Here is a 23873-nt window from a genome sequence, read left to right as displayed (position 1 = left end):
CCTAAACTTTGGAACAGGTTTCCATATTTCCTTCCAATCCCCTTTATTTCTCAAGGAAAGTTCAATGGAGATATCTGCAATACCTGCAAGAGAGAAAAGTAAATGCCACAGCTCGAGCCCAGTGCAGCCACCCAGGAGCCATCATTGATCAGTGAACAGAAAGTGCACAGTTAAATATTTCCCTTTTATAACACCCTCAATTATTCTCCAGAAATTAAAATACTTTTTTTGTGTCTGTGCAATAAACTGAATTTCATGGCATTAACCACGTCACACAGCAATCACCTCTGAGGAATTAACGTGCTGGGAGCAGCTGTGCCCCCACTTACACAGGAAAGACAATGTGATGTTGTCAAATTAATCTTTTCTGGAGAATATTCACCATCTCCTCAGTGCAGCTGACTGCAAGCTACAGACCATTTTATAGCACTTTACTGTATTATATAGCAAAGATTTGAATAAATCTGTGTGCAATAAATGTATTCTTTTATCAGGTTTATCCCTTAATCAAATATTCATTTATGTGGGCTTCATTCTATTAAAAAACGAAATTATACAAAGGTGAGCAAAAGCATAGATTTACAGTAGTTTAAAGCCTAATCTCATTCTCTAGGGGTAATACTGACAATATAAAAACTGTATAAATGATATTCCCTAACACTAAATATGCTTATGAGCCCCCTGTGCATGTTACACTGCTTTACAGCCTACAGAGCAATGCATGACTGGCTTAATAAGCAAGACATTTAGAAAGGAGGTTTTTTTCCCCTTCACAATGTATAAGACAAGTAAAGATCTCTGAGTTTCTTGGTGAGCCAGAGTCTGTGTTAATAACTGGAATTTTCCCTCAGGACAGCATTCTCTTCCCTGAGTTGTCAGCCCAGGGTAGGTGCAGCTCTTGCACTCCTTTTAGCCACAATATCATCATTTATCTTTTTCTTCCAAGGTTTTAATGGATGCATAAAGGACAAATCCAAAGGCAATAATCATCATCTCCATATTTATTCACATTTAATTTTCTTTCCCAGCTTATTCCACATCTCTGAATTTTCTGAATCCTTTGCTTGTAAGATCTCTGGCTTAAATCAGGAATTTAGCTTTATTTCCCTAAACTACTTTAAAACAAAACAAGTGTCCAACTGCACAGGAGATGAGCTCTCCATCCTTCCCAGGCTGGGTAAACAGCCCCTCAGTCAGATCAGAGCCAAGCTCAGCTTTGGAGGAAGCAACACATGGGAAATGCAATGCTGTAACAATAAATTAACTTGCAAAGCTGGGGCTAATTAGTTTGAACCAGTGTCTTACTTTGTACAAAGAAAAAAATCAGACAAAACCAGTTTGCTTCTCCAAAGGATCCCATCCCTCAGAAAATCCCTCTTTCCCTCCAGCCCTTGGCAGAAAGGAGTGCTGCCTGCCTGGAAGGGGAATGAATCCAGGCCCTGCTTGTGGGTAAGGACCAGAGCAATGACCAAAACTCAGCAAGGGATCCCTTCACTACCACGGAAAGAAGATGGATCTGGGCTGATCATTCAGCTGAATGACAAGTAAAAATCACTTCTTTGCCTGCTTATTGGTTGTCCAGCAAAACCTCTCTTTTATCTGCAAATACCCTTCAAACTGAGCAGAGAGAGGGCAGGGCACAGCTCCCTCTTGACCCAGGAAGAACACGGTCAATAAATGGTTCTGTGAGCAGCAGTACCAACAAAGGTTGGTTTGTTTTCATCTCTCCCACTCTCCCATGGCCTCTCCTCACCCTGCAGAGGCACAGATATGGTATCAGAGGTGCCCTCTCTGATATCTCGAGCTGGCTGAGCCCAGGGCATCCTTTGGGATTGGTACCAAAACCTCTCCTTCCTCTCAGCCTGACCCTGCAGGGCTGCTCACCCACAGAGCTGCTGGGCAGAGTTTCTTCAGGATTTCTGGTGAGTCCCTGTAAGGCCTGTTCCTGGTGAGCCCCTGTGGGGCAGCTCTGAGCTGCAGGTGGCCATGGGGTGACAGTCTGGGAACTGCTCAGGAGCTTTGAGAGAGCTTTTCTGGGAACTCTGCAATGACACAGCACGAGGCAGCTACCAGGGGTTCAATAACCCACAGCCTCCAGAGCAGGACGTGCTCTAGGGAGAGAACACAGCTTGGGCAGGAAGAACAACAGGCCTAGGACTCAGATAAAGCAGCTTGGATTTGAGAACTCAGTGGCTAGAGCAGAACACCAATGAACTGAAGCCCACTCTTCTACATGATAAACCCCAAAATACATTCCAAACAACACCAGTCCTTCATCTTTGACAAATAAATAAGATGTTATTCACATGTAAGATAAAAAGTGAATGTTATTCATGGTAACCCCAGAGTTTTTGTGCCAGATCTCTGCCAGGTTATGTCACAAACAAAAGCAGCAGCAGCAGCCCGGGGTCAGCCTCCTGTTGCAGGCACAGTGAAGTACATTTTCACCTCAGGAGAGCCTGCCTGCCTATGCTGCTGCCTCCTTCCTGAAATTTTATTTTTTTGTAAATTGTTGTTTTCAAGTATTACTGTTACATCTACTTTTTAAGATTTTAAGCTAACATTGCTTTGCTGATTGTTCCACTATCCCCTAACAATGAAATATTGTAATACAAAAGTTAACTAAGGTATAAACATGCAAAAGGAGAAGTCTCCCTGCGATCATAAAATGATGTTATTTTCTGTTCAGCAGTTCATGTTACTGCTGTTCATGCTAATTAATTAAAGGAGCTGTTGCTGTAATGTGCAAACAGGGAATCTGAGAAACTGAGAGGGCTTTTAGGTCTCGGAGTGAAGTTAAGTCAATCTGGGCGCGGGCAATCAAATGTAATGAAATCACTTGTCAGTGCTAAGCTTGCAAAAACTGTGAAGTTTGACTAGGGAGTAAAAGGATTATAATTAGATTTCCAATAGGATAATAACTAAATGGCAGAAAGCAGTAAAGAGAAAATATTACTTTGTTAGCTAATGGTGCTGCTGTTCAGTTTTAGTTTTTATCAGCACACTTGTAGTTGTGCTAATTTAATTTGCTTTTATCAGCAAAAATGCACTACTCAAATGGTACTTGAATGTCATTTGCAAAAATCATTGATCTGAAGGTGCACTTAATGACACCCAGTATGTTTATTTTATGTGGAAGGGAGATTGGCTGATAAAATGGTTGATGCACTGTGGTGCTGGCCCAGGAGTGAGTGGTGGAAGGAGGAGCAGGAGGGTGTCTGAGTGCTCATCACCTGCTCTGATCTCCTCTGCCAGCTAAAAACCTCCCAGCTCCAGCTCTGAACTACATCTGGGATATGGAGGATGGAGGCATTAGACTGTAAAGTTCAAAAAAGTTTGAAGTCTCATCTGCATGAAATTTCTGTTCAATTAATATACAAAGCAGAGGGAAAATGAGTCAACTAAATGGAAAAGATTTATAATGCAGATCAGAAACGCAGTACATGAACAGCTTGTGTTAATAAAATCATTTTAAGAAATGAGCATAAAATATGATATGACTTAATCACTGTGAAAGGTGGCTGTGCAGTAGTTCTGTGATTTTCCTTTAAACCGTCTTAAGGAGATACTGGCAGTGGAACTAATCGAATTTCAAAGGAAAAGCTCTGTGTGAATGATAGATTTCTGTCCAGCAGAGCTATTGACAACAGAAAAAGAAAGCTCTGTATTGATGCTAAAGCTTTTTTTCTGAGCAACTGACAGAGATTTTGGAAGCCTGGAAACAGCTTTGTATTAGGGACATGTGTTTTGCCCCTTCCTCCTCCCAGGGCCCAAAAAACAAAGGCAGCAAATGACAGGGGCAGTGAGGGAGTGTGCTGGAATTGTCAGAGCTGCAGCAGCAATAGGAGCTGTCAGGGACACGAATGGTTATCAAAGGAAAGGGAATAAAAAGTTATTACAGTATCAGCATAAATAAAAATGAAATAGATGGTGCTACAGGACAGGAACACCTTGCAATCTAAACAAGCTCCACAGAGAGCTCTCCAGAAAGCTTTTTATCAGCTCAGAGTGTTTAGTGACCAAGTGGTTCAGCTCCTCACGTGTCCCCACGAGCAGATTACCATGCCAGGGGGGTCAGAGCCAGCAGGGCAGAAAAGGGAAGGGACAGGGACAGGGACAGGGACAGGGCTGCAGCTCCTGCTGCCCAGGCCATATCCTGCTCCCACTGAGCCCACGGACACAAGACAGGGAATATCCAGGTCTCCCCTTGGCCATGCTTAATAAAAACTTCCTGAGCCAAAGCCTCTCATAACTGAAGGGATGATGTAGTTGGGATCAGATTAAAAGAAAAAAAGAAAAACAAAAACAAAAACAAAACAAAACAAAACAAAAAACAAACAAACAAACAAACAAACAAAAAACAAACAAAAAAACCAAAAAAACCCCAAAAAAACCCCAAAAAACAAACAAACAAAAAAAACCAAAAAAAAACTCTCCATGAAATAAAAATGGTAAAAGTCACCAGGCTTTCCTGTGTATTAATAAACTACAGGTAACAAACTTCTCTTGATTCCTTCAGGCAAGTAAATGGTCATTGGGAGTGGCTGTGCATCACTTTCCTCACAGTATTTTCACTCATTTTTGATGTAAAGACACATTTGAGCCAAGTGTCGTAGTTTTATAGTTTTTCTTCCACTGAAAAGTGAAATTACCTTTCTCTTCTTTACCAGAGTCTGCCCAGATGCACCTTTGACTCTCAGAGTTGTCTGGAAGAGCACTGAACATTCCTCCCATGAACAGATCAGAAATGTAAGGAACATTTTCCTCATCACATTTAAATGGATGTGTCCCAAGTGCTCATCCAATATTTTGACTATTTCTGGCAGCAGCAATTTTCCAATTGCAATATTTAGAGCACAGCTCTCATTATATGTGCACATATATATACACACACATATGTCAGATGTATATATCTGCATTACAATAAAGCTGTGATTCTCCTTCTCTGTAATACAGAGCATATGAATCTAAAATCACAAGAAGAGACAGCAGTAAAAATATTTGAAAGCTTTCCTGTAAGGATGGCAGATGGACGACAGATGCATACCAGAGGTATGCAAGTCAGACCTTCCCCAGCTGAAGAGAAATGCTCAAGTGAGGTTTGTGTCTTCTCCTGTCTGCACAAACTGCCTCAGCACAGGGGATTTTTGCACGTTACCATCCCATGAAGCAGGAGAGAGGGTGGGATTGCTCTAAGAAGCAGCAGTTCTGTGGAAGAGGAAGCTGTCTGCTGGCTGCCAGCACAGAACTGAACAGTCTGGAATGAAAATGGCACAGGACTGATGGGAGAAAAACTCTACAAGTGGGACTTTCATCAGAGAATTCCAATGTTCAAATTGCTCAGAGATTTTATCACAGGGGACTGTGGATTTTCTGTGTGGCTCAAAGAGGCTTCCAAGAGGAATGGGAATATCCCTTGGGAATATCCCTGTCCCTGCTCCCACAAAGGAGGATTTCACAACTCCTCACATCCCAGACCTGCAGCCAGAACTCATTTCCTGCTCTTTGGGAAGCACTGAGGCCATACCTGGAGGTGCTGCACTTACACACAGGCACACAGTGAAGGAAAAGTAGCACCAGACAACTGCCCATAATATGAACATGGCTTTTCTTTTTCACTTACAGTTCATGCATTTTTTGAAAACATCTGCGATCTTGCTTGGTAGGTAAAGACTAGAGGTAAAATATTTCAAATGACAAATCATATATAAAACCCCTTTTGAACTAAGGGCATGTGTCTTGGTAGATAAATACCAGCTTTAAAACAAACAGCACCTCTAAAAAACTTCAGCTAAATATTACCTCTACTTAAAGTTAATTTCTGATATTGTAAAGTTAATTTCTGATCTTTGCTCTTACAAAGGTTTTCTGTATCAAACAGGAAAACAAACCAAAGCTCTGTAATTTACACTGATCTTAAATCATGAAAACAGATATAAAAATGATTAAACTCATTTTTAAGGACAAGCACACAAGTGAAGAGCTGTGGTACATACTGCACCTTGCATGGCTGCACTGTCATGTTGGGTTCCGTTGTGTTCTATTTCCATATCTGGGATTCCAGCATCTGAAAGATGGGAGACTGAAGATTAATGCATTCCCCTTTGCCCCTCTCTCAGGCATCTTTAGAAAAATATTTATAGCAAACTAGGGTGCTCTCCAAGTTAACATGGTCTTGCATAAAACATTTGGTCCTCATAGAATTTTCAGTAGTAAATTGTTTCCAAAATGTGCAAACATTACTGGTCTCACAGTGAATTATTTTTAATGTGCTTCACATTTGTCTGACGATCAGATAATAACCAACACGTGGTAATAATATGTCTGCAAAATCCTCTTGGAGAATGAGGGCATCTGACACATGAAAAATAAAAGTTGAAATTAAACTGTGATAATATTAAACTACATTGACTCTTGTATGTAGCCAAGCACCTCCAAATTACAGAGTTGAAGAATATAGCCAGTGCCAGGCAACAGTTTTGGGGTGTGTGTGTATCAGTTTGTGTGAGTGCATGTTACAGATAAGAACTGTGCAAATTGCATTTCCAACCTCAGCTTGGGATGTGTGAGCATGTGTTACCACCCAAACCCAAATTACAGCTGTCATATTATGTGAAGCATTTCCAGATCTCTGAGAAGAGCTTTCCAAAGAGGACTGTGCTCTTTTTTTTTTCCCCAAGTTGAGAAGGAGTCTCATGACACTCACTCTGGACCTGTTTAATTTCATGTTGGTGATCCCTGTGTCTGCACAGTCCTTGGGGTGGGGGTGGGGGCTCCAACACCCCAGGGTGTTACAGGAACAGATGCCACGATGCACCTTGTGCCAACAAGGATTAGCATGAAGGGGATGTGATTTGAATCCATGGCACCTCAAATCCTGGAGAAACATCTGCTTCCCTTATCACACAGCCCTTAGAAATTACAGGAAGGAAAAACCCACACCTGAAAGGAAGCTGTGTGTACAGTTTGGGGGTTTTTTTGTGCAAAAGCCTGTTCTGGACTTTTTCAAACAGGGAATAAGTGCACTGTTGCTTTCACAGATCCCTTCAGCTGAGTGTCAGGATCTGTCACAGAGGTGATGCTTTGCTGGTGACCCTGCAGTAACTGAGCCCTGAGTGAAAGCGGGGCAACCCTGAGAAGTACAGTCCTTACAGGAGAGCAATAGCTCAGCAATAAATGTGTAAGTGAAATTCATGTCATGTGTGCATATATAGCTCTATAAATGTATATGTGATATAAAAAGCAGTATTTTCACATATACTTTTTTTTCCTCATAAAATTACAAGTGACTGCTAATCTGCAGGGTTTCCCTTACTCAGATTCCTGTTCTGAAGGCAAGTGCAGGGCTCTGACCTATCAATCTGAAAAGGTTCTTTCTTCTCAAACCCTTCAGAGTACACGTTGTATATACCAAAAATGACAAAGTCATCTGTAACTAATAACAGCATCTGTTAAATGAGACAGACTGTCAGAGTTAAATTAAAAATACTCAGAATAGCCCTTCACATTTTGTTGTCATAAAATTGTACCTGCAATTAAATTGTGGATTAAGATGCTAATGAGCTACCTGATTTGCATGTGCAATCAGATTAGCATGTAAATATCAGCTTCTTGCAGGCACTAACATATATATGACTACCTGAGTGTGCCTGCAAATCAAACTGCTGCAGCCAGGCCCACACTAGCAGATGTAAAGGTGTGTTAATCACACTGCTGGAACCTTGGTATCCCTGGATTTGTGGCCTCCAGAACTGCTGGGTGCTGCTGGCTGTGTGTGAGCAGCAGGTGCTTCCCTGCAGTGGCAGCACCCAGGGGAGTGACACCCAGCACAGCAGGATTTTAGGTTTTTTCTGATTTTCCTCTCAAGGTGCTGGCTCTGTCAGTGGGATCCAGTCTGGGCATTTGTCTGATCCAGTGGAGGAGTGGAGAAGGTTTTTTGCTGGCTTTGGCCATCCACTCTCCCCAGTCACTGTCCCCAGCCTGCTGTGACTGCAGCTGTGAATCCACACCTGGAGCCCCCTGGCCACTGCCAGTGCTGCAGGACAGCAGCCAGTCCCTGCTTCCAGGATGTGCAGGGCTCTGAACAGCAGATGAGAGGAGCCTCTGAGAGATGCTGCTCATACTCACAGAGTTTATGTGCCTTGGGTGCCCCAGATAAATCCCAGCTCCCATCTCCTGCAGAGCACTGCTGTGCCAGGGCACACACACAGCCCTGCCCTGCCTTTAGACCACAGTGTGGGCAGCTCTCACAGCTGAGAACTCCAGACAAGCCAAATTCATTATTTTTGCTCAGCAGTCAGGCAGCTTTTGCACTCTGCAGTCTCTAGCAGTGCCCAAAGCAGGCAGCACAAATTAACACACCACAGGACACCTGAATGCAGCAGGGACTGAATGTCACTCTGATTCCTGAGCCTCTGCAGAGACTCCAGGTAGGGATGCACAGACTAAACCTTAGCTGCAGAACCTGAAATTAATTAAATCTCAGCTAGGTTCAGTCTTAAATGTTCAAACCAAAGCTCTAAAGTTCGGCCAGAATCATCTTAAGCACAAAAGGCAAATCCTCCTGGTAGCCAGAACTTAATCACTGCTTAGGAGATGAACTGATTTGCTTTTGTTTCACAAGAATATTTGGGAAGTGTTCAAAACCCAGTCAGCTCTGAAAGCTGATACATATTTAACAAACTTAATAGGTCCTGAGGCTGAGCAAACTTCAGCCAAACGGCTTTTGAAATGAAGCTCAGCAGTTCTAAAAATGAATCTGCTGGGAGAGAAGAGTTCACAGAACCTTATAGGAACCAAATTTCACATTGTCTTAGCTGGCACTGTAACAGATTTCTCTGTAATATATTCAGCATTTCTTGTCATCTCTGTGTAAACTGCTCTGTCTGTTTCTCTAGTTGCAGACTTATTTATTTTTTTAATTCTCGACCCAGAGCACATAGCCTGAAATAGATTTTTCATTATTTCAGGAAAGAATTGTGGGGGTTTATTCTGAAATTTGCTCTGTGCACCATCTGATTTTTTTTTTCTCACTCAATCAAACATCATTTTAAGCTGACTGTGAAAGGCCAACTAAGACATTACCATTTAACATCCTGAGACCGTCACCTGATGTGGCCTGTTTCAGAGCCTGTTCCACTTGTTCTCTTCTCTTGGATTCAAATTCCAGAGCTTCCTGCAATTTTCTCTTTGCCTTCTTCTCTTTCTTCAAGCGTTTTTGAATTGTGGCTGAAATGTAAATACAGTGTAAGAATGGTTGTCAGGGCTCAATTAACAGATGATGGAGACAGTAAGAAATTAGGTTATGTTCAATATTCAAAGGTGCATTTCTGGCTCAGGACTCCTAGAACAATAAAGATGTGCATGTGGTGGTGACCTGAAAGACAGACAATTCTGAGGATGCTGATTATTGGTGAAATTCTCTCACAAGTCAGGAGCTATCAAAGTCTGTGAATGACCTGAAGATTTTGGTGAGTTAGCTGGGATTCAGGAGGGGGACACTGTGCTGGCCTAAGGAGCTCAGTTTTGTTTTACAGTCCCACCACACTTGGGTGATGCAACATTTGTGGACATCCAATGCAATTTAACATCTTCAGCAGGATTTACTGACCCTTCACACCCAAACTGAGAGGAGCCCTTTGGTGCCTCTTAGTGAGACCTGGCACTGCAGAAAGCTCCACACACCCAATTTCCATTCAAAAAGCACAGGAAGAAAGGACTTGGCACCTACACTTTTGGTCTTATCTAGTTTTATCTTTCTGATTTCATGGATGTAATCTAGAAGTAGCTTTTGGCACATGAAGTGCTGTTCCTTTCCTTCAGATGCAGATCTGAATTTTAAAAAGAATACTAATACTGCCTCCTTTGCAACAGCACAGCGAGAAATTCAGATTTACCAATTTAATTGCCTGTTATTATCAAAAGCTTCTAACCAGTCATGGTTTTGTCTCAGAAAGCCCCATTTGGGGTGTGCTACTGCACCTCAATCTCCTGATGCAAAAAAAAAAATACCTAGGACGATTTGGTTCAGATCTTGCACTTGGGCAGACAATTTCTCACAGGTCTATTTTGTTGAGCTGAAGTTCTCTACAAGACAAACTGAGCAGCACTGAGGCTGCAGAAATGTGGGCCAGGGAAGTAATGAAAAAAATCACCTGAATACCCAAATTAAAGCCATGTCTTTCTCACAGTAGGACTGATGATGCTTGGAGGATAACAGCAGAAACAAAAAGAAATTAAAGCTGTCAAATGAAAAAATCGGGCAGGGAATACCTGGGCAGAGTGATGCTAATACACCTGGAAGCCATGGAACTGCCCAGCTTCCCTCCTCAGAACCTGCCAAAACTCTCTGGGGCCAGTTGCCCTACAGGTAATAATCCTGCAGCCACTGCTCCTTCTGCTCACAGAAACCTGTGCTTTGCTCTGGTTCTGTGAGATTTGAATCTTTCATTCCCAGGGCAGGTCCACTGCTGCATTCCACTGAGTATGAATGGCAGTTAACTCTGAGCCCTCGACAGCTCCAGCTGGAAATGCCAAAGGGTTACACATTTCACAGACACCTAAACTCCATTTTTCACTCACTCACCTCTGCTTTGCAGCTCAGCTGTGAGTTGCCTTTCCAAGCTCTCTCGTAGTTCTCGCTCTCTACAAAGCTCCATCTTTAACTCTTTCTTTTCCTGCTGTATTTGCTTTTCCTGGACTCTTGCATTGTCCACAGCCACTTTCAGCAGGCCCTAAAACACACACAGATGCAAGATCTGAAAACACCATTTTCTTTCAGCAGTGACAAAATTCATCCACTTGTTTCTTTTACACCCTCTAGGAAAACAGAAAGATTAGAAGCAGGAACCTACAGACCTGAAACACAACTGGGTATTGGAAGTAGCTAATGTTGGAGTTATTTATGAGGAATTTTGTGGCATGGAATCATTCAGTACAGCTTTGGTTAATTTGGTTACACACACAGTGCCATGTCTCTGCTCACCTCAATAACTGCAGAGAGAAGCACTGCAGGAATAATGAGAATGGTGAATTTCAAATATTGCCAATTATTAAGTCAAATATACAATGTATGAAACCCTTCCATGACTGATAAGGCCAGGGAGAGAGGAAACCTAAGCATGACATTAAATTAAAGAGATGAGAAACTACAAATACAAAATAGTTTCTGAAACTTTTTTAAGAGTGCAAAAGAAACACATGTTATCTATCATGACATAACCTGGCCCTGTAGAGAAGAATTTACCTGAATGTTGGTTAATAGTGTTTCTACTGATGAAAGACCATCAGCAAAAAGAAATGGCGCCGGAAATCCAGGAGGCAAGGCCTGTCCAGCCAGTTGGACTTTATCTAAGGTTGGTTTCATTATTGGAATGGCAATTTGGACCTCTTCTGTAAAGATAGGTTTAAAAGCGACATCAGAAAGCATTGGAAATATAGGTGACTGTTCATTTCTAGCAACTAGCATTTTGTTTATCTGGAAGTCAAAACACAAGTGCATTAGTAAAATCAACATTGTTTCAGTCTTTGGGCAGCTGGGACTGTTGCCAAGGCAAGTTGGCAAAATAGTACAGAACAATAATCAATACACTGAGCCTATAACACAGCTGTAATGGAGGACAGACTATTATATCTCAAATTCTACAGAATTATACCACAGAATTATAACAGTATTACGCAGTTCATTAAACCTGAATGACCTGTCTTCATTCTATCATGTTTGCCATTCTGTGATGTGTGCTTTTTGTTGCTATAACCTTGGCAAAATTCTAATCTAGGAATGTATCACATCTCTTTACTCCTCTACCTTTCCCCTTCCCGTGCTCAGCAGTAAATAATCTCCACTGAGTCATCCATCCCCTCTGCCAGCACTGCTTGGAACTGGAGCATCTCCTGCAGAGAGCAAACTGGGGCCTGGCAGCTTCCCCCTGCACTCCTTCTTGCAAATACATGGTGTGGGTATAGATCGAGCTGTGCACAGCCAGCAGAAATGTGTATCCAGAAAGAAACAATGTTAGAATTTGGTTTTTTTTCTAGAATCCCTTCAATTTGGTGAGGAATCAATACTATCACCACGGAACTCCCATTTCTTGAATAGAATAATTGAAGGATCTTTTAGGACAGTAGATGTAGCTCCTTCTTTCAGATCCCTCTGAGTACTTCTTCTTCCCACATATTCATTTTAATTGCTGAAAACCACACAATTAAAATCTAGCTGTGACTGAAGCCAAACTTTGTACAATTTTTTCACTCTGAAATGCTAAAAAAGTACTTCTGTGCAATATTCCAGTATATATATATATAAAATGATCCTGCACTTGCAGAAATCATGGCAAGTGTCTGCCCAGCACCTCCCTTTTAGAGAAGCCTGTGATCCTTGCCTTGGCCATGAGCTCCTGATGCCAGTGCTCACCCAGGGCTGCTGCACAGCCAGCCCCCAGAGTTTCACCTGTCAAGTGTCCTGGTCATATTAAAGCCTGAATTTACAATTAGACCACACCCAAAAGGTCTCCTTCTCCCACTCCTGTTTTTAAGAATAAACAACTTAAAAAGAATCTGACAACTAATTAACCCAGGGTGTCTCCACTGCAGCACTGTTTTCTGGTGTAACACACTCAGGAGCCTCCACTGAGCTGCACCTCTTGCATCCACCTGACAACAAACCAGGAGCATTAGCAGTTTTCAAGTATTCATTGAAATCTCTGGTTTGGGAGTATTTTGTCTTTGCTCTGTGAGTTCATTAAATGGAACACCTTCCTAATGATTTTTCAGGACTAATAACAAAAGCCAGTAACCTCCACACGTCCTCAGAGATGGCATCTGAGATGGAATTTAAGTGATCCATTTAAAAATCCCAACTCAGGTAACGAACTCAGACTTATGAAGTTTGTGCTGATTCAGACACACCATTTCTCACATTCAAATATATCAGGAGCAGAGTTTTTAAAATAACTTGATTAGTTGTCACACATGGTGCCACACAGAAATAACAGCGAAGCCACGGAGTCACAAAAGCCTAAACAGAAGTGGCATTTGAAAAAGAAAGCAATGCATGAAGTATGCATAACAAAACTGGAGCTGCTCTAACACCTCTAGAAATCTCTGCTATTTGGAGATGAAAGTAATAACATTAAATTGGCCGAAAGGAAAATTACTATTGACTGTGAAGACAGGTTGCATGGTCTATGGTTTGTAATGCTACTGTACAGCAGATTGAAGTTTCAAAATAGTATTACTCTTCTTTAAAGAGATAGACACAGCTAAATTAGGTGCTGCTTGCTGCAGTGAGGATCAAATGCAAAAAGAATCATATTTCATCAGACCTAGTCAACACCAGGAAAATAAATAGAAATATAAGAGGTATGCAGGCAATGATTCATTTTGATAATCTGGCCCAAGAGAGACACACAGAGACAGCACACAGATCTAAGCTTCTACCAAAAGACAAATAGGACACAGAGGGTGGGAATTGGGATGACAGTGTAGCAGAGGTCACATCGATTTTCAGCAGCAGTTTTCACACAGATGAGATAACCCTGGACTCTATTTGGCCCATTGTTCATATCCTACCTGTCCCAGAAGCAATAAATTTCCAAGTCCCAGAAAAAGGGCAGTAAAGAAGAAGGATTCTACTTATGACTTCTTATGATTAAGTTTTTGTGCTAACCAAACATGCTTTGCAGACCAAGGTCACATTGCATGTTAAAGTCTGTAATAGCTGAAACTAGAAGCAGCATATTATGTTTTAGCGTATATGGGTGGAAACTGTCAAACCATTCATCATTTTTTTTTCTGATTGAAATCACACTCTGCAAAGATGAATGATAAATGCATTAGAAATCTATTTCAATCTTGTAATAGGTCTTCACATCTGAACGGTGTCTACATCTTGCCCATGCTCTGAATAAATGCACAGTTAGGCAGAAATTTATTAGCTAGACTTGAGGAATCATAATTGGTAAAGCAATTAAAAATGGCATGTGCTGGAAGCATTTCTTGGGGACTGTATCAAATGCATCTCTTTAATGGAAAAAAAAATAATGTTGATTTAAGGATTTTGATTTTAAACACCACTAAAAATATAAATGCTAAAAGCTGCACTCACATATACAATACAACAGAATAAGCAAGAAATAAAGCCAAGACAGCTCCAGGCTGACCAAGGACACAAACAACCTTTCTGATTATTGAAGCAAAGTGGGAACTACTTTTATCGAGCCTGTTTGTTAAACCTGCCATGCTTTATAAAAGCATTCAGGAATCCATTTAGAGTGCAGTCTTTTCATTTTAATTTCTAGCTGACATCCAGATGAATAGATGAAAGTAAGAATTATACTGCAGAGCAAAGAAATACACAGTAAACACTAACAGTGAATGGAGTATCATCCTGGGAAAGCACACAGAAATCTGCTAGGAAGTTTCTTGCCCTTAATTCAATATGCTTAAGTATTTCATCTTCTGTCTTCTGCCTAAATTGCAGGAACAGGGATTGGCAAATGAAGCATCAACCTCCAGACTGAACACAGCACTGGGAATGTGGGGATCGTGAATTGCTCCCTGCATGGCCCAAACCAACAGGCACTTTTATTTGCCAGCTGCTTTATTTTCTTTCTGAAGGCATGTTTTTAAACCCATCACTCACAGCCCTGATCCACTTGAAATGCCACATCCCTCTCAAAATAAGGGAGAAATATTAGTGGCACAATTTACACTGGTTAGACCACCAAGTTATTTCTTCTCATGCATTTAAAAACTTTATCTACCTGGAGCTGTAGGAGCATTATTCACCTCCAACAGCTCACAGAATATAACTCAAACATTAAATAAATACATGGCATATGGAGGAGAGAGAAACAATTGATACAGGATTTATAGTTATTAACCTGTTAGTTACTAACCAAGACATTTGATCTCAGAAACCCTTCAGGCAGGGATAAGAAGATGGGTTTGGACACAGATGGTGGCTGGGTCACTCCTTTTCCCTGCCTGTGGCGTAAAATTTAGAAACCCAAGGACTGAAGTGGTTTATTAAAATTGTAATTCTTCAGGTTTCATACCTGAGTGATGGGGATTACATTTAATGGCCCATAGTTACAGAACAGCCTGGATACTCTAATGGACCTCTTTGTCTTTTAATAAAATAAAGCAGAGGATTTGCAACATCAGCTGGGTTGTCTGTGTGACTCATCTCTGAAAGTAAAATATGGATTTGAAATACCATTATTTGCCCAAAGACCTGACAGAATCATCCAAACTGATGTATCTTCATGGTGGCAAGAGGTGCCCTGACTTCCAGCTCTAGGTGGTGTCCAAACATGGGTATTTTAATATAATTAGGGCTAAAATTTTAAATTTTGACTGAAAAATCAGTTTTCTGAAAAATCAGTTTTCTGAAAGTTTTCTTATTTTAATTTTAAATCTTGGCAACTTCTGTATTGCTTAACTAGAAGCCAGGTTGTTTTTTTGTTTTTTTCTTTTACAGCAAAACAAGTATGAAAACCTGTAATCTGAAGCATTGTTTATTTCAAGTATTTGTATTTAGTATTTCTAATTCCACAAGGACAGGGTTATATGTCTTCCATGTCTTAATAACTTCCAAAATCCTCCATAACCCTCTGTATTTTTTCCCCCTCACTCATTGCTGCTCTGCCAGGAGCTGAGACTCCTGATCATCAGTGAGAAAAGAGATGTCTCCTGTAAACCAGGCACCAGGCAGAAATTTAGTGCTTTAACCTTGTGATTCAGGTGCCAAATTTAAAGTCACTGCTGTTTTTCTTAATTACAGCCCCTGAATGAATGGGGTCAATGAATGCAATTGAGGAGCAGCTGATTAATCCAGTGCAGTACCTTTAAATCAGATTTCATTTCGTTTCCCAGTGACTGATACAAGCCTTGTTCACTACTGAGCTTTGGCAGGAAAAACTCCACTTTGAGAGCAGTATCTAACAATTAAATCACATTTCCTGTACATTTCTGTGCTGCCTTAAAAGTTTCTAGAAACAATCAGAGAATGGCACCATCAACTATGCTCCACTTACCTGTGTCCAAGCAGGTTCTCACTCTGAAATCACTCCATTTTGCCTGAACAAGTGTTTAATAAACTTTTTCAGTGGGATCAGCAGGAACTGCAGGCCCCACTGAGGTTGGGAAAGAGCTGTAAGGTCCTGATGGAGTCCAGCTGTTCCCCCAGCACTGCCAGGGCCACCACTGGCCATGTCCCCAAGGGCCACATCCACATGGCTTTTGAGTGCCACCAGGGATGGGGACTCCAGCACTGCCCTGGGCAGCTGTGCCAGGGTTGGACACTTTCCATGATGGAATTTTTCCCAGTATCCAACCTGAGCCTCCCCTGGCCCAGCCTGGGCCGTTCCCTCTGCTCCTGTTCCCATCCCCTGGGAGCAGAGCCTGACCTGGGGCTGTCCCCTCCTGTCAGGAGCTGTGCAGAGCCCAAGGTCCCCCCTGAGCCTCCTTTGCTCCAGGCTCAGCCCCTGCCCAGCTCCCCCAGCCCCTCCTGGGGCTCCATTCCCTTCCCAGCTCCATTCCCTGCCCTGGACTCACTCCAGCCCCTCAGTGTCCCCCTGGTCATGAGGGTCCCCGAGCTGCCCCCAGCACTGGAGGTGCCCCAGCAGGGCCAGCACAGGGGACAGCCCTGCCCTGATCTCCTGGACACCATTCCTGATCTCGGGAATGACAAGGGTGTGTCCTCCCCAAGGACATCACAGAGCTGCCACTTGAGGCTTGAATACAAGGAGGTGGCAAAAAGCAGAGAAATGAAAATTTCACTAGAAAAGTGAAATTACAGTTTATAAATTGCCTTTATCTGTGCACTCTTTATCAAGAGGTGCATAATTATACAGCTTTGACATTTTCATCAGTGTACTCTCATTAATAACCCAGAAAATTATATCTATTTATAACTTTAACATATTTACAATATACTCTGATGTTCACATGGCACTGGCAGTAAAAACACCTGAAAATATTTTATTAATTCAAGCCTTAAAAACAAAGACCTGAGTTAGATGAGATACTTGGTTTGCAATAATAGTGAAAAACAAAACTAAAAGTGCAGCAATTCACTGGCTCAACATCAGAACTAAAGTTTCACTGGACATGAGCTCAGCCTAAAGTTCAGTATGTACAGATTAAGAAAAACAAATACAACTGATGTCACCTTGTTAAATTCTGTTCATTAAGGAAAAGCCTGAGTACTCCCACTAAAGCTCCTAATACAAATATAAAGAGTCTTTATAAGCTTTTTTTAATACTCAGAATTATTTACAATTTGTTGTTTGTCCGTGTTATTGTTATCTTTGCTTCCTCCTACAAGCTGCTCCTCAGGCAGGTTTTGATGATCTGGATTCCAAAATATTTAAAGTTGCTCTGTGCTTTAAAATGCTTCTTAATCTAGAGAGAAGCTTAAAAACTATTGATGTGCATTTTCCATATGGCAATTTAAAGTAACTGTTTTGTTCAGGCAATAATAGTACCTTGTCACTCCTCACCACGATGAGGAGGATTATTTCTGTGAAATAATGTGAACTATTCAATAAAAAGTTTAGTAGCAAAATTACTGTGGCATGGAAGAAAGGGGGGAAATGAAACAAAATAAACAAAATCCTCCTCATGGTCATTATCAGGAGGTTATAAAATTTTTCTCAGCTAACTCTCCTATTAACATTCACAAAGGGTTTTTTTCATGGTGATTTTTAAGCATCACTGTAGTCTGACTATTCCTCTACTGAGATTTTAAAGTGTCAGATGAGGATGGGTAGGAGGAATTTGCCAAGAAGAAAAAAAAAAAAAGATTCTTCAATTTTCTTCGCGGATTCAGCTTTTCCCTATTAATGTTGAGATTATTTCTTCAACTATTTTGTTGCAAATATTTATGACTCCATATGGAACAACAGATGTTGAAGAGAAGGGATAGCAGAAAAGACTTCATTTTCAGCAATTACCCTGCTACTTGTTGTCATACTGTAGGTGTTCTTAGTGCATCTATTTTACATACCACCCTGTCCTTTCACACACTGCAAAAATGTCAGTTTGGATAATTAATGTAATAACTGTAGTCCAAATCATTTCCACAATGAAAAAAAATATAAATAGGACAACAGGAGGAAGAAATCAAGAAGGAAGAGGGAAGAGAGGAATTGCTTTAGCAGTTCTTCTGGAATATCTGATCAGGAATCAGTTTGCAAAGCTGAATTAGGTCCTTAATACAAAATCTTTCCCTCTGGGACAGATTCCAGCGACTGTCACCAAGAAGAGAAATCACACCAAGAAACAGGAAAACAAAGCTATGAAGGAAACAGGATAATCCTGGAGGATCATATACAGTCAACAGCACAGAGAAATTACAGTTATGTATTGATTTATGCTAGCATAGCACTTGTGACACACAAGGTACTTAACCTCTTAATATATTTTAAAATAGTATCAAGCTAATATTAATATTATTACTGTTGAGTTCAATTTCTTAAAGTACACATACAGCCAGCAGTTAAACCTTTCAAATATTTGAAACAGGAGGAATACTCCATTTCCTGGATATTCCTGGATAATTATTCTTGCTTTATTAAGGTTTATTTTACAGCTGTGTAAAATAGGTTATAAAGGACAATTCTGCTATTATGTCCTCCCTTGCTTAGGCTTAATAAATATTATATTCCACATCATCCATTAAAGCCAAGCAGTGGAGAAAATAGGAGTGGTAGTAATCTCCTCCACAGATGTAAAATACCTTTAATAAAATAAGGGTGTATAACAGTCAGGAACAAATTACTGAGGTCTGCTTTAATAAAATAGTACCCTTAAAGCAGTATTACTCTTTGGGTACTGACATTCCCACTGGTGATGCAGTGTATCCTTTCAAAGCAATGCAGCTTGTTAAAATGGCAAGATATCTTTTTGCAATAGAGTGTTTGTGTCCAGGCAGATACAAGGTTTGTATAGAATGCATCCAGGGAGCCATAAAACTGGTGGGAAACATATTTCTCCGTGGTATTTTAGTACTTTGAAAAATTCAATCACTGGGAAAAAATGTTTTGCTGTAAACATCTGAAGAGCATTATAAAAGCAATGGCTTCCCACAGCACCTGCTTAAATAATTTTAAGAGGGAGTGAGTATGTCTTTGCTCGTCTTCTAAAACTTGTAGAAAGCTTCTCCTATTAATTTCCCTGGTGCTGTCAGGCCAGGGCACTTTTAATCAGAAATAATTATGAGTGCAATTGGGGAATGTTCACCGGCAGGATTTTTTTGCGCTGCAGAAATAAGACAACTTTCAAAACTGATCGTTAGGAGAAATATGATTAACGGGAAAATATACCCAGAGAGATGAGCACCTGAAAGGTTTGCTTCTGAATGAATGATGAATTCCTCAGATGTCAATAAAGGACTCTGCTTATATATCCCAGTGTTTGAATTCAGTTCAGTTACACATTGATTTTATAAACCCTGATTAAGCATGAGAAATCCATCCCTTTTTATTTCACCTGCTTTAATTCTGACTTTTCCCCAGAAACCTTTAACCTTGCCCCAGCTCCTGATCCATCCCACGAAGCCCAGAGCACATCCTGATCCCTGCTGTGAGCCCACCTCCAGTCCCAGTGCCCCCAGTTAGACACTGCCGGTATCTCCTGCAGGACTCCAGGTCGCAGAGCTGCACCCTGACACAACCAACCCTCTGTGGGGCTAAGAAACAGCCAGAATTTGCCTGATCTCTGTGCTCCTCCCTGGCTGAGCCAGGAGGGCAAGAAGAGCCCCTGAGGCAGAACCCAGCCCCGGTGTGGGGATGTGACACGGCAGTGACAGAGTGGCAGCCTCCCGGATATTCCAGCACAATCCGTGCGGAGCTGCCTGGCCATGGCAGCTCCTCACCACCCAATCATTACACGATGCTCTGGGGAAAGACAAGTTTTCCTAGCACACAGCCAATCTATCAACAGGAAAACCTCTTCCTGACCCAAATGGCAGCTGTGATCAGGGTATAAATGGAAGCTAAGCACCAAACACTGCACATCCACCACTCTGCAGCCTAATAACTGGGAAGTCTGCAGCTGTCACTTGGCCTGAGCGCTTTTAAAGGGTCAAATACTGGGGAGGGGAGAGGAAGAGGAGAACTTTCTGCAGAAGGCAGCAGCTATCTGACATTAATCTGCTGTGTTCCTGCCCCAGAGGAGCCTGAGCTGCTGGAGAGGTGGATGCTATTCTGTTGTGCTCACCTCTGCAGTGACCACCTCCTTCACAGCGACCCCCAGCACATAACAGAGACAAAACATCACTTGTAAAAGAAAGTGTGAACTATTTCAGCAATTCCAGTGTCTGCTTCCCACTAACTGGTCACCAGTATGGTGCAGGGTTACAATTTCCAGCAGCTCTCAGCAGTTTCCCTCTACTCCTCTTTGCCCAAGCACCCTGTGCCACCAACGTGGACCAGGAAAATTCCTGAAGCCATGCTCTACTACAGAGTGCATGTGGCAGAGTGTGGCAGTAAAGCCCTGGTGTTTGGGTTAATTGCATTAAAAAAAAGTCACACCTGCTGAAGGAAAGGCACAAAGGCTGGAGAATTGAGCAATGAGGATTTTTTCCCCTCACAGCCATGTGTAGGTACAATCCCATTCTTTTGATGGTTTGGCATTGCAATCCCATCACCAGGAAAACTTTAAGGAACTTCATGAATGTTTTGTTTCCAAAGCACTGTAATTTAGGTAGTAGGCTAAGTCAAAAAAATGTCAGTGGTGCCATAATTACTAAATTAAACTTACTAAACAGGTTTCTGGATAAACCCTTGGAGTTACATGCTTCTCAACTGAAGGCACAAAGCAAAACAAATTACACAGGAACCCATACCTCTGCATTCACAGATTTCAAACCAGCCTTGGATTTGTTTGGTGGCTGAAAAATCCAGCTCTATGGAGCTGCCACTTTCTTTGGCTTCTGGATTTGGCAGCTGGTGCCTGAGGAGATGGTGAAGGGCCACAGAGAGCAGAGCTCTGCCACTGGCTCCCAAGCAAGAGTGGAGGGGAGGAACACAGCACCTTCTTAAGCACCCTCCCACTGCAAATACAGAAGGTGAAAAACCCAGCTGTGGCAAAATTTAAAAGTAGCTTGAACAAGTTCAAAGAAGAAGGCAACTAAAAAGTATCAAACAATTGTCCACATTTTTCTTCCCAAGGACAGGAATGAGGCTCTGCACTCCATGAGTGCATCTCTCCTTCCAGGGGACTCCCAGCAGGCCAGCCAGGAGCACGAACGTACAGCTCCAAGGCACATTATAAACTCCACAAGCATAAACCCCTTCACAAATGTTTAGGTTTTGATTACTGCTCCTGTGACGTACGGCTTTTAGCAAGCCAAGCATTTTCCTTTCCCAACTGCCTCACTCTCTTTGCAGGGCACATTATATTTTCACTTTGGCTTATTCTACCTCCTCGCTTTGAAACCCTGCATTACTTGAGAGAGTGGCTGACATCCCCATTCATGATAGTGCACAAAATGAAGCTTAATGAATCCCCAAAGCAATGTACTTCACGTGCTAAAATCAATGTACATTGCCTGCTACAGTATCTCCCTGTGAAATGGAGGCATTTGCTCAGAAATTTCTATCTCAACAGGGTCTTTTTTCTTTTTGTAGCATTTAACTGCCTTTTGTCTGCTCTTGTCTCCCTCCAGTGTTGCTCAGATGGCAATCTTTTATTCCTTGTGCAAACTCATTTGGAAAATGCTGGATGGGCTACAGCTGTGTACTGCTATGTAAGGTCTAATCCATGTCAAGCAGTGCTTTATACACACTGAATAAACACAATGAAGCAATGTTTTAATTGATTATTAAAAAGGCAGGGTTCTGGGCTGAAAGCAGTATTTAAAATCAGATTTAATCAGCTAGTTTTGTACAATTCTGAAAGGTACTGATGCTGTACATGCTGCCACTGGAGCCCTGGGGTTTTCACAGGGGTGAGCAGGCCCAGGGGAAGGGGCTGGGGATGAAGCTATTTCTGGGTGGTTTGTGCAAATTTCCAAGGCTGTGGCCAATGAAAAACAAGCAGTGGATAAAATATCAGTGAACATAAACCTTACCTGGGAAGGTGTTTTCCCACACAGCTTCCAGGAAAATAAAACCCACATTTTTGCAGAATCAATCCAGGTGCTGGGGAACCTTTGCAGCTCCGTCCCAAACAGTGAAATCTGCTGTGGCTTTTACCATGCAGAGTCTGGATTTACACTCTCTAGTATAAATACTGACTTCAAATCAACCTGCACTGCATCTGACAAAGGTATCCCAGTTGGATGTGCAGTCTAGAGCCATAAAAAGTCTCTTTCTGTGATTTGTTTAAACCAACAATTATTAGAAAGTGCAACTAAGTTCTTTTTGAACTGAGAAACAGTAATAACAGTAATAATGAAAGATAAAGAATTGGTAATAAAAATACTCATGCATCCAAAAAAGGTGCCTCTGACCCTCCACAGGACACTACACCTGGAGAACCACAGATTTTTTTTTAAGGATTGTCTGAAAGCTTGGGCAATGATTAGTCTGAAATGAAATCCAAAATCTAAATTATTCTTCTTTATTCCAATAAACATTCTCCACTGACTATACTTCTGTGTGGTACCCCACAAATCTAAGTGAAAAAGGCATTGGAAAGTAACTAAGTTTTTATTTCCTTTTTCCTTCCAATAAATCTACTACGGTTGTCCTGAAATTGAGGTAGGAAAAACTGGCAATGTCTATTAGGTGGCAGCATGAACAATCTTCATTAGCTTGAAGTGCATGAATTATCAATTGAATGAGAAATAAGCAGAGAGCAGCTGAAAATGGCAAACTGCTATAATTACAAATGATGTCTTGTGCATGACTGTGTCTCAAGAATTGTTACAGGATGCTGTGCAAAAACCCCCAACATTTGTATCTACAGTTCAAAATAATACAGTCCATTACAATGACGTACTCTGGAACAGAAATATCATTTTTATGTTTCACATTGTTTCTGTTCTAGACACTGAATCTATATTTTATTTTCTAAAAGGATGAATTTGCCTTAGAGAACTGACAGCTTATATGAATATTTTAGTTTTGCTTTCAAGTAACAGGAAAAAAACCATGGCATAAAACTCAAGCCCCAAGTTCCTCAGAATGCCTACTGAGAATAAATTTTATGTTTATTTGTATTTCATTTTCCTTGAACAACTGCCTTTCCCTTGGGTATTTATTAAAAGCATAAAAAAGAATGAGCCAAATTCACTTCTCAATAACATCCATTCAGCATTGTTGGAGCTTGCAAAATTGCACTAGACCAGCCAAGGGGAAAATTTCACTCACTGTTTAGTAAATATATATAATTTTTTTTTCTGGTTGAGAAGATGTATTGTTTAATCTTTAAATTCTCTGCCTGCCCCTGCTTATCAAAGGAGAAAAAGCAGCTGTTTGGTTATAAATCCGTGACCTCACACAGGAATAATGTGATGTATGTGCTGGGCTGTGGGTTACTCAGGGCAGTCCTGCACCAGGCAATTCCCACTGATGTGCTGAGGATTCCAGCACGGGTCCCATCTCCACAATAGTTGCATTTTCTTCTGTAGGATTGGCCTGAAGATTCCCATAAATCATCTTATCTGACCTGCATTCTCAACCCCTCAGACTGAGGCACTGTTGGGAGGGGAATGGTCTGAAGTGAATTTGGCCACTGGGAGGGTCTGTTCTCAGTGCAAGGCTGGAGCAGCACCTTTATAGAGCATGGCAGACACATCCACTTCTGCAAATGAATCAGGGAGATCCAGAAAAACCAAGAGAGCAGAGGGTGCTGCTTGGGCTGTGACCAAAACAGAGCTGGGTGCTGATGCAGCCAAGGGGTCCCCACGTGTCCCTGCCCTC

The 23873-nt window shown here is 41.5% G+C and overlaps 1 protein-coding gene across 6 annotated transcripts in view; it reads right to left on the bottom strand.

Annotated features, from left to right (window-relative positions):
• Positions 1-23873, bottom strand: part of DACH2 (dachshund family transcription factor 2) — a 251444-nt gene that overhangs the window by 2424 nt on the left and 225147 nt on the right. For 2 of the 6 annotated variants that reach the window (XM_077185954.1, XM_077185955.1), the window contains exons 8-11: positions 11246-11391; positions 10586-10733; positions 9085-9228; positions 5997-6067 (exon numbers count right to left, since the gene is read on the bottom strand). In XM_077185954.1, coding sequence (XP_077042069.1) covers positions 5997-6067; positions 9085-9228; positions 10586-10733; positions 11246-11391 — 509 coding nt within the window. The remainder of the gene's footprint in view (positions 1-5996; positions 6068-9084; positions 9229-10585; positions 10734-11245; positions 11392-23873) is intronic. The other 4 variants (XM_077185957.1, XM_054641479.2, XM_077185958.1 and 1 more) reach the window with 3 other exon arrangements.

This window comes from Agelaius phoeniceus, chromosome 14 (assembly GCF_051311805.1).
Source record: "Agelaius phoeniceus isolate bAgePho1 chromosome 14, bAgePho1.hap1, whole genome shotgun sequence".
NCBI classification, from domain to species: Eukaryota; Metazoa; Chordata; class Aves; order Passeriformes; family Icteridae; genus Agelaius; species Agelaius phoeniceus.
The sequence above is the reverse complement of the archived record's forward strand: the minus strand, read 5'-3'. Positions and strand labels throughout refer to the sequence as shown.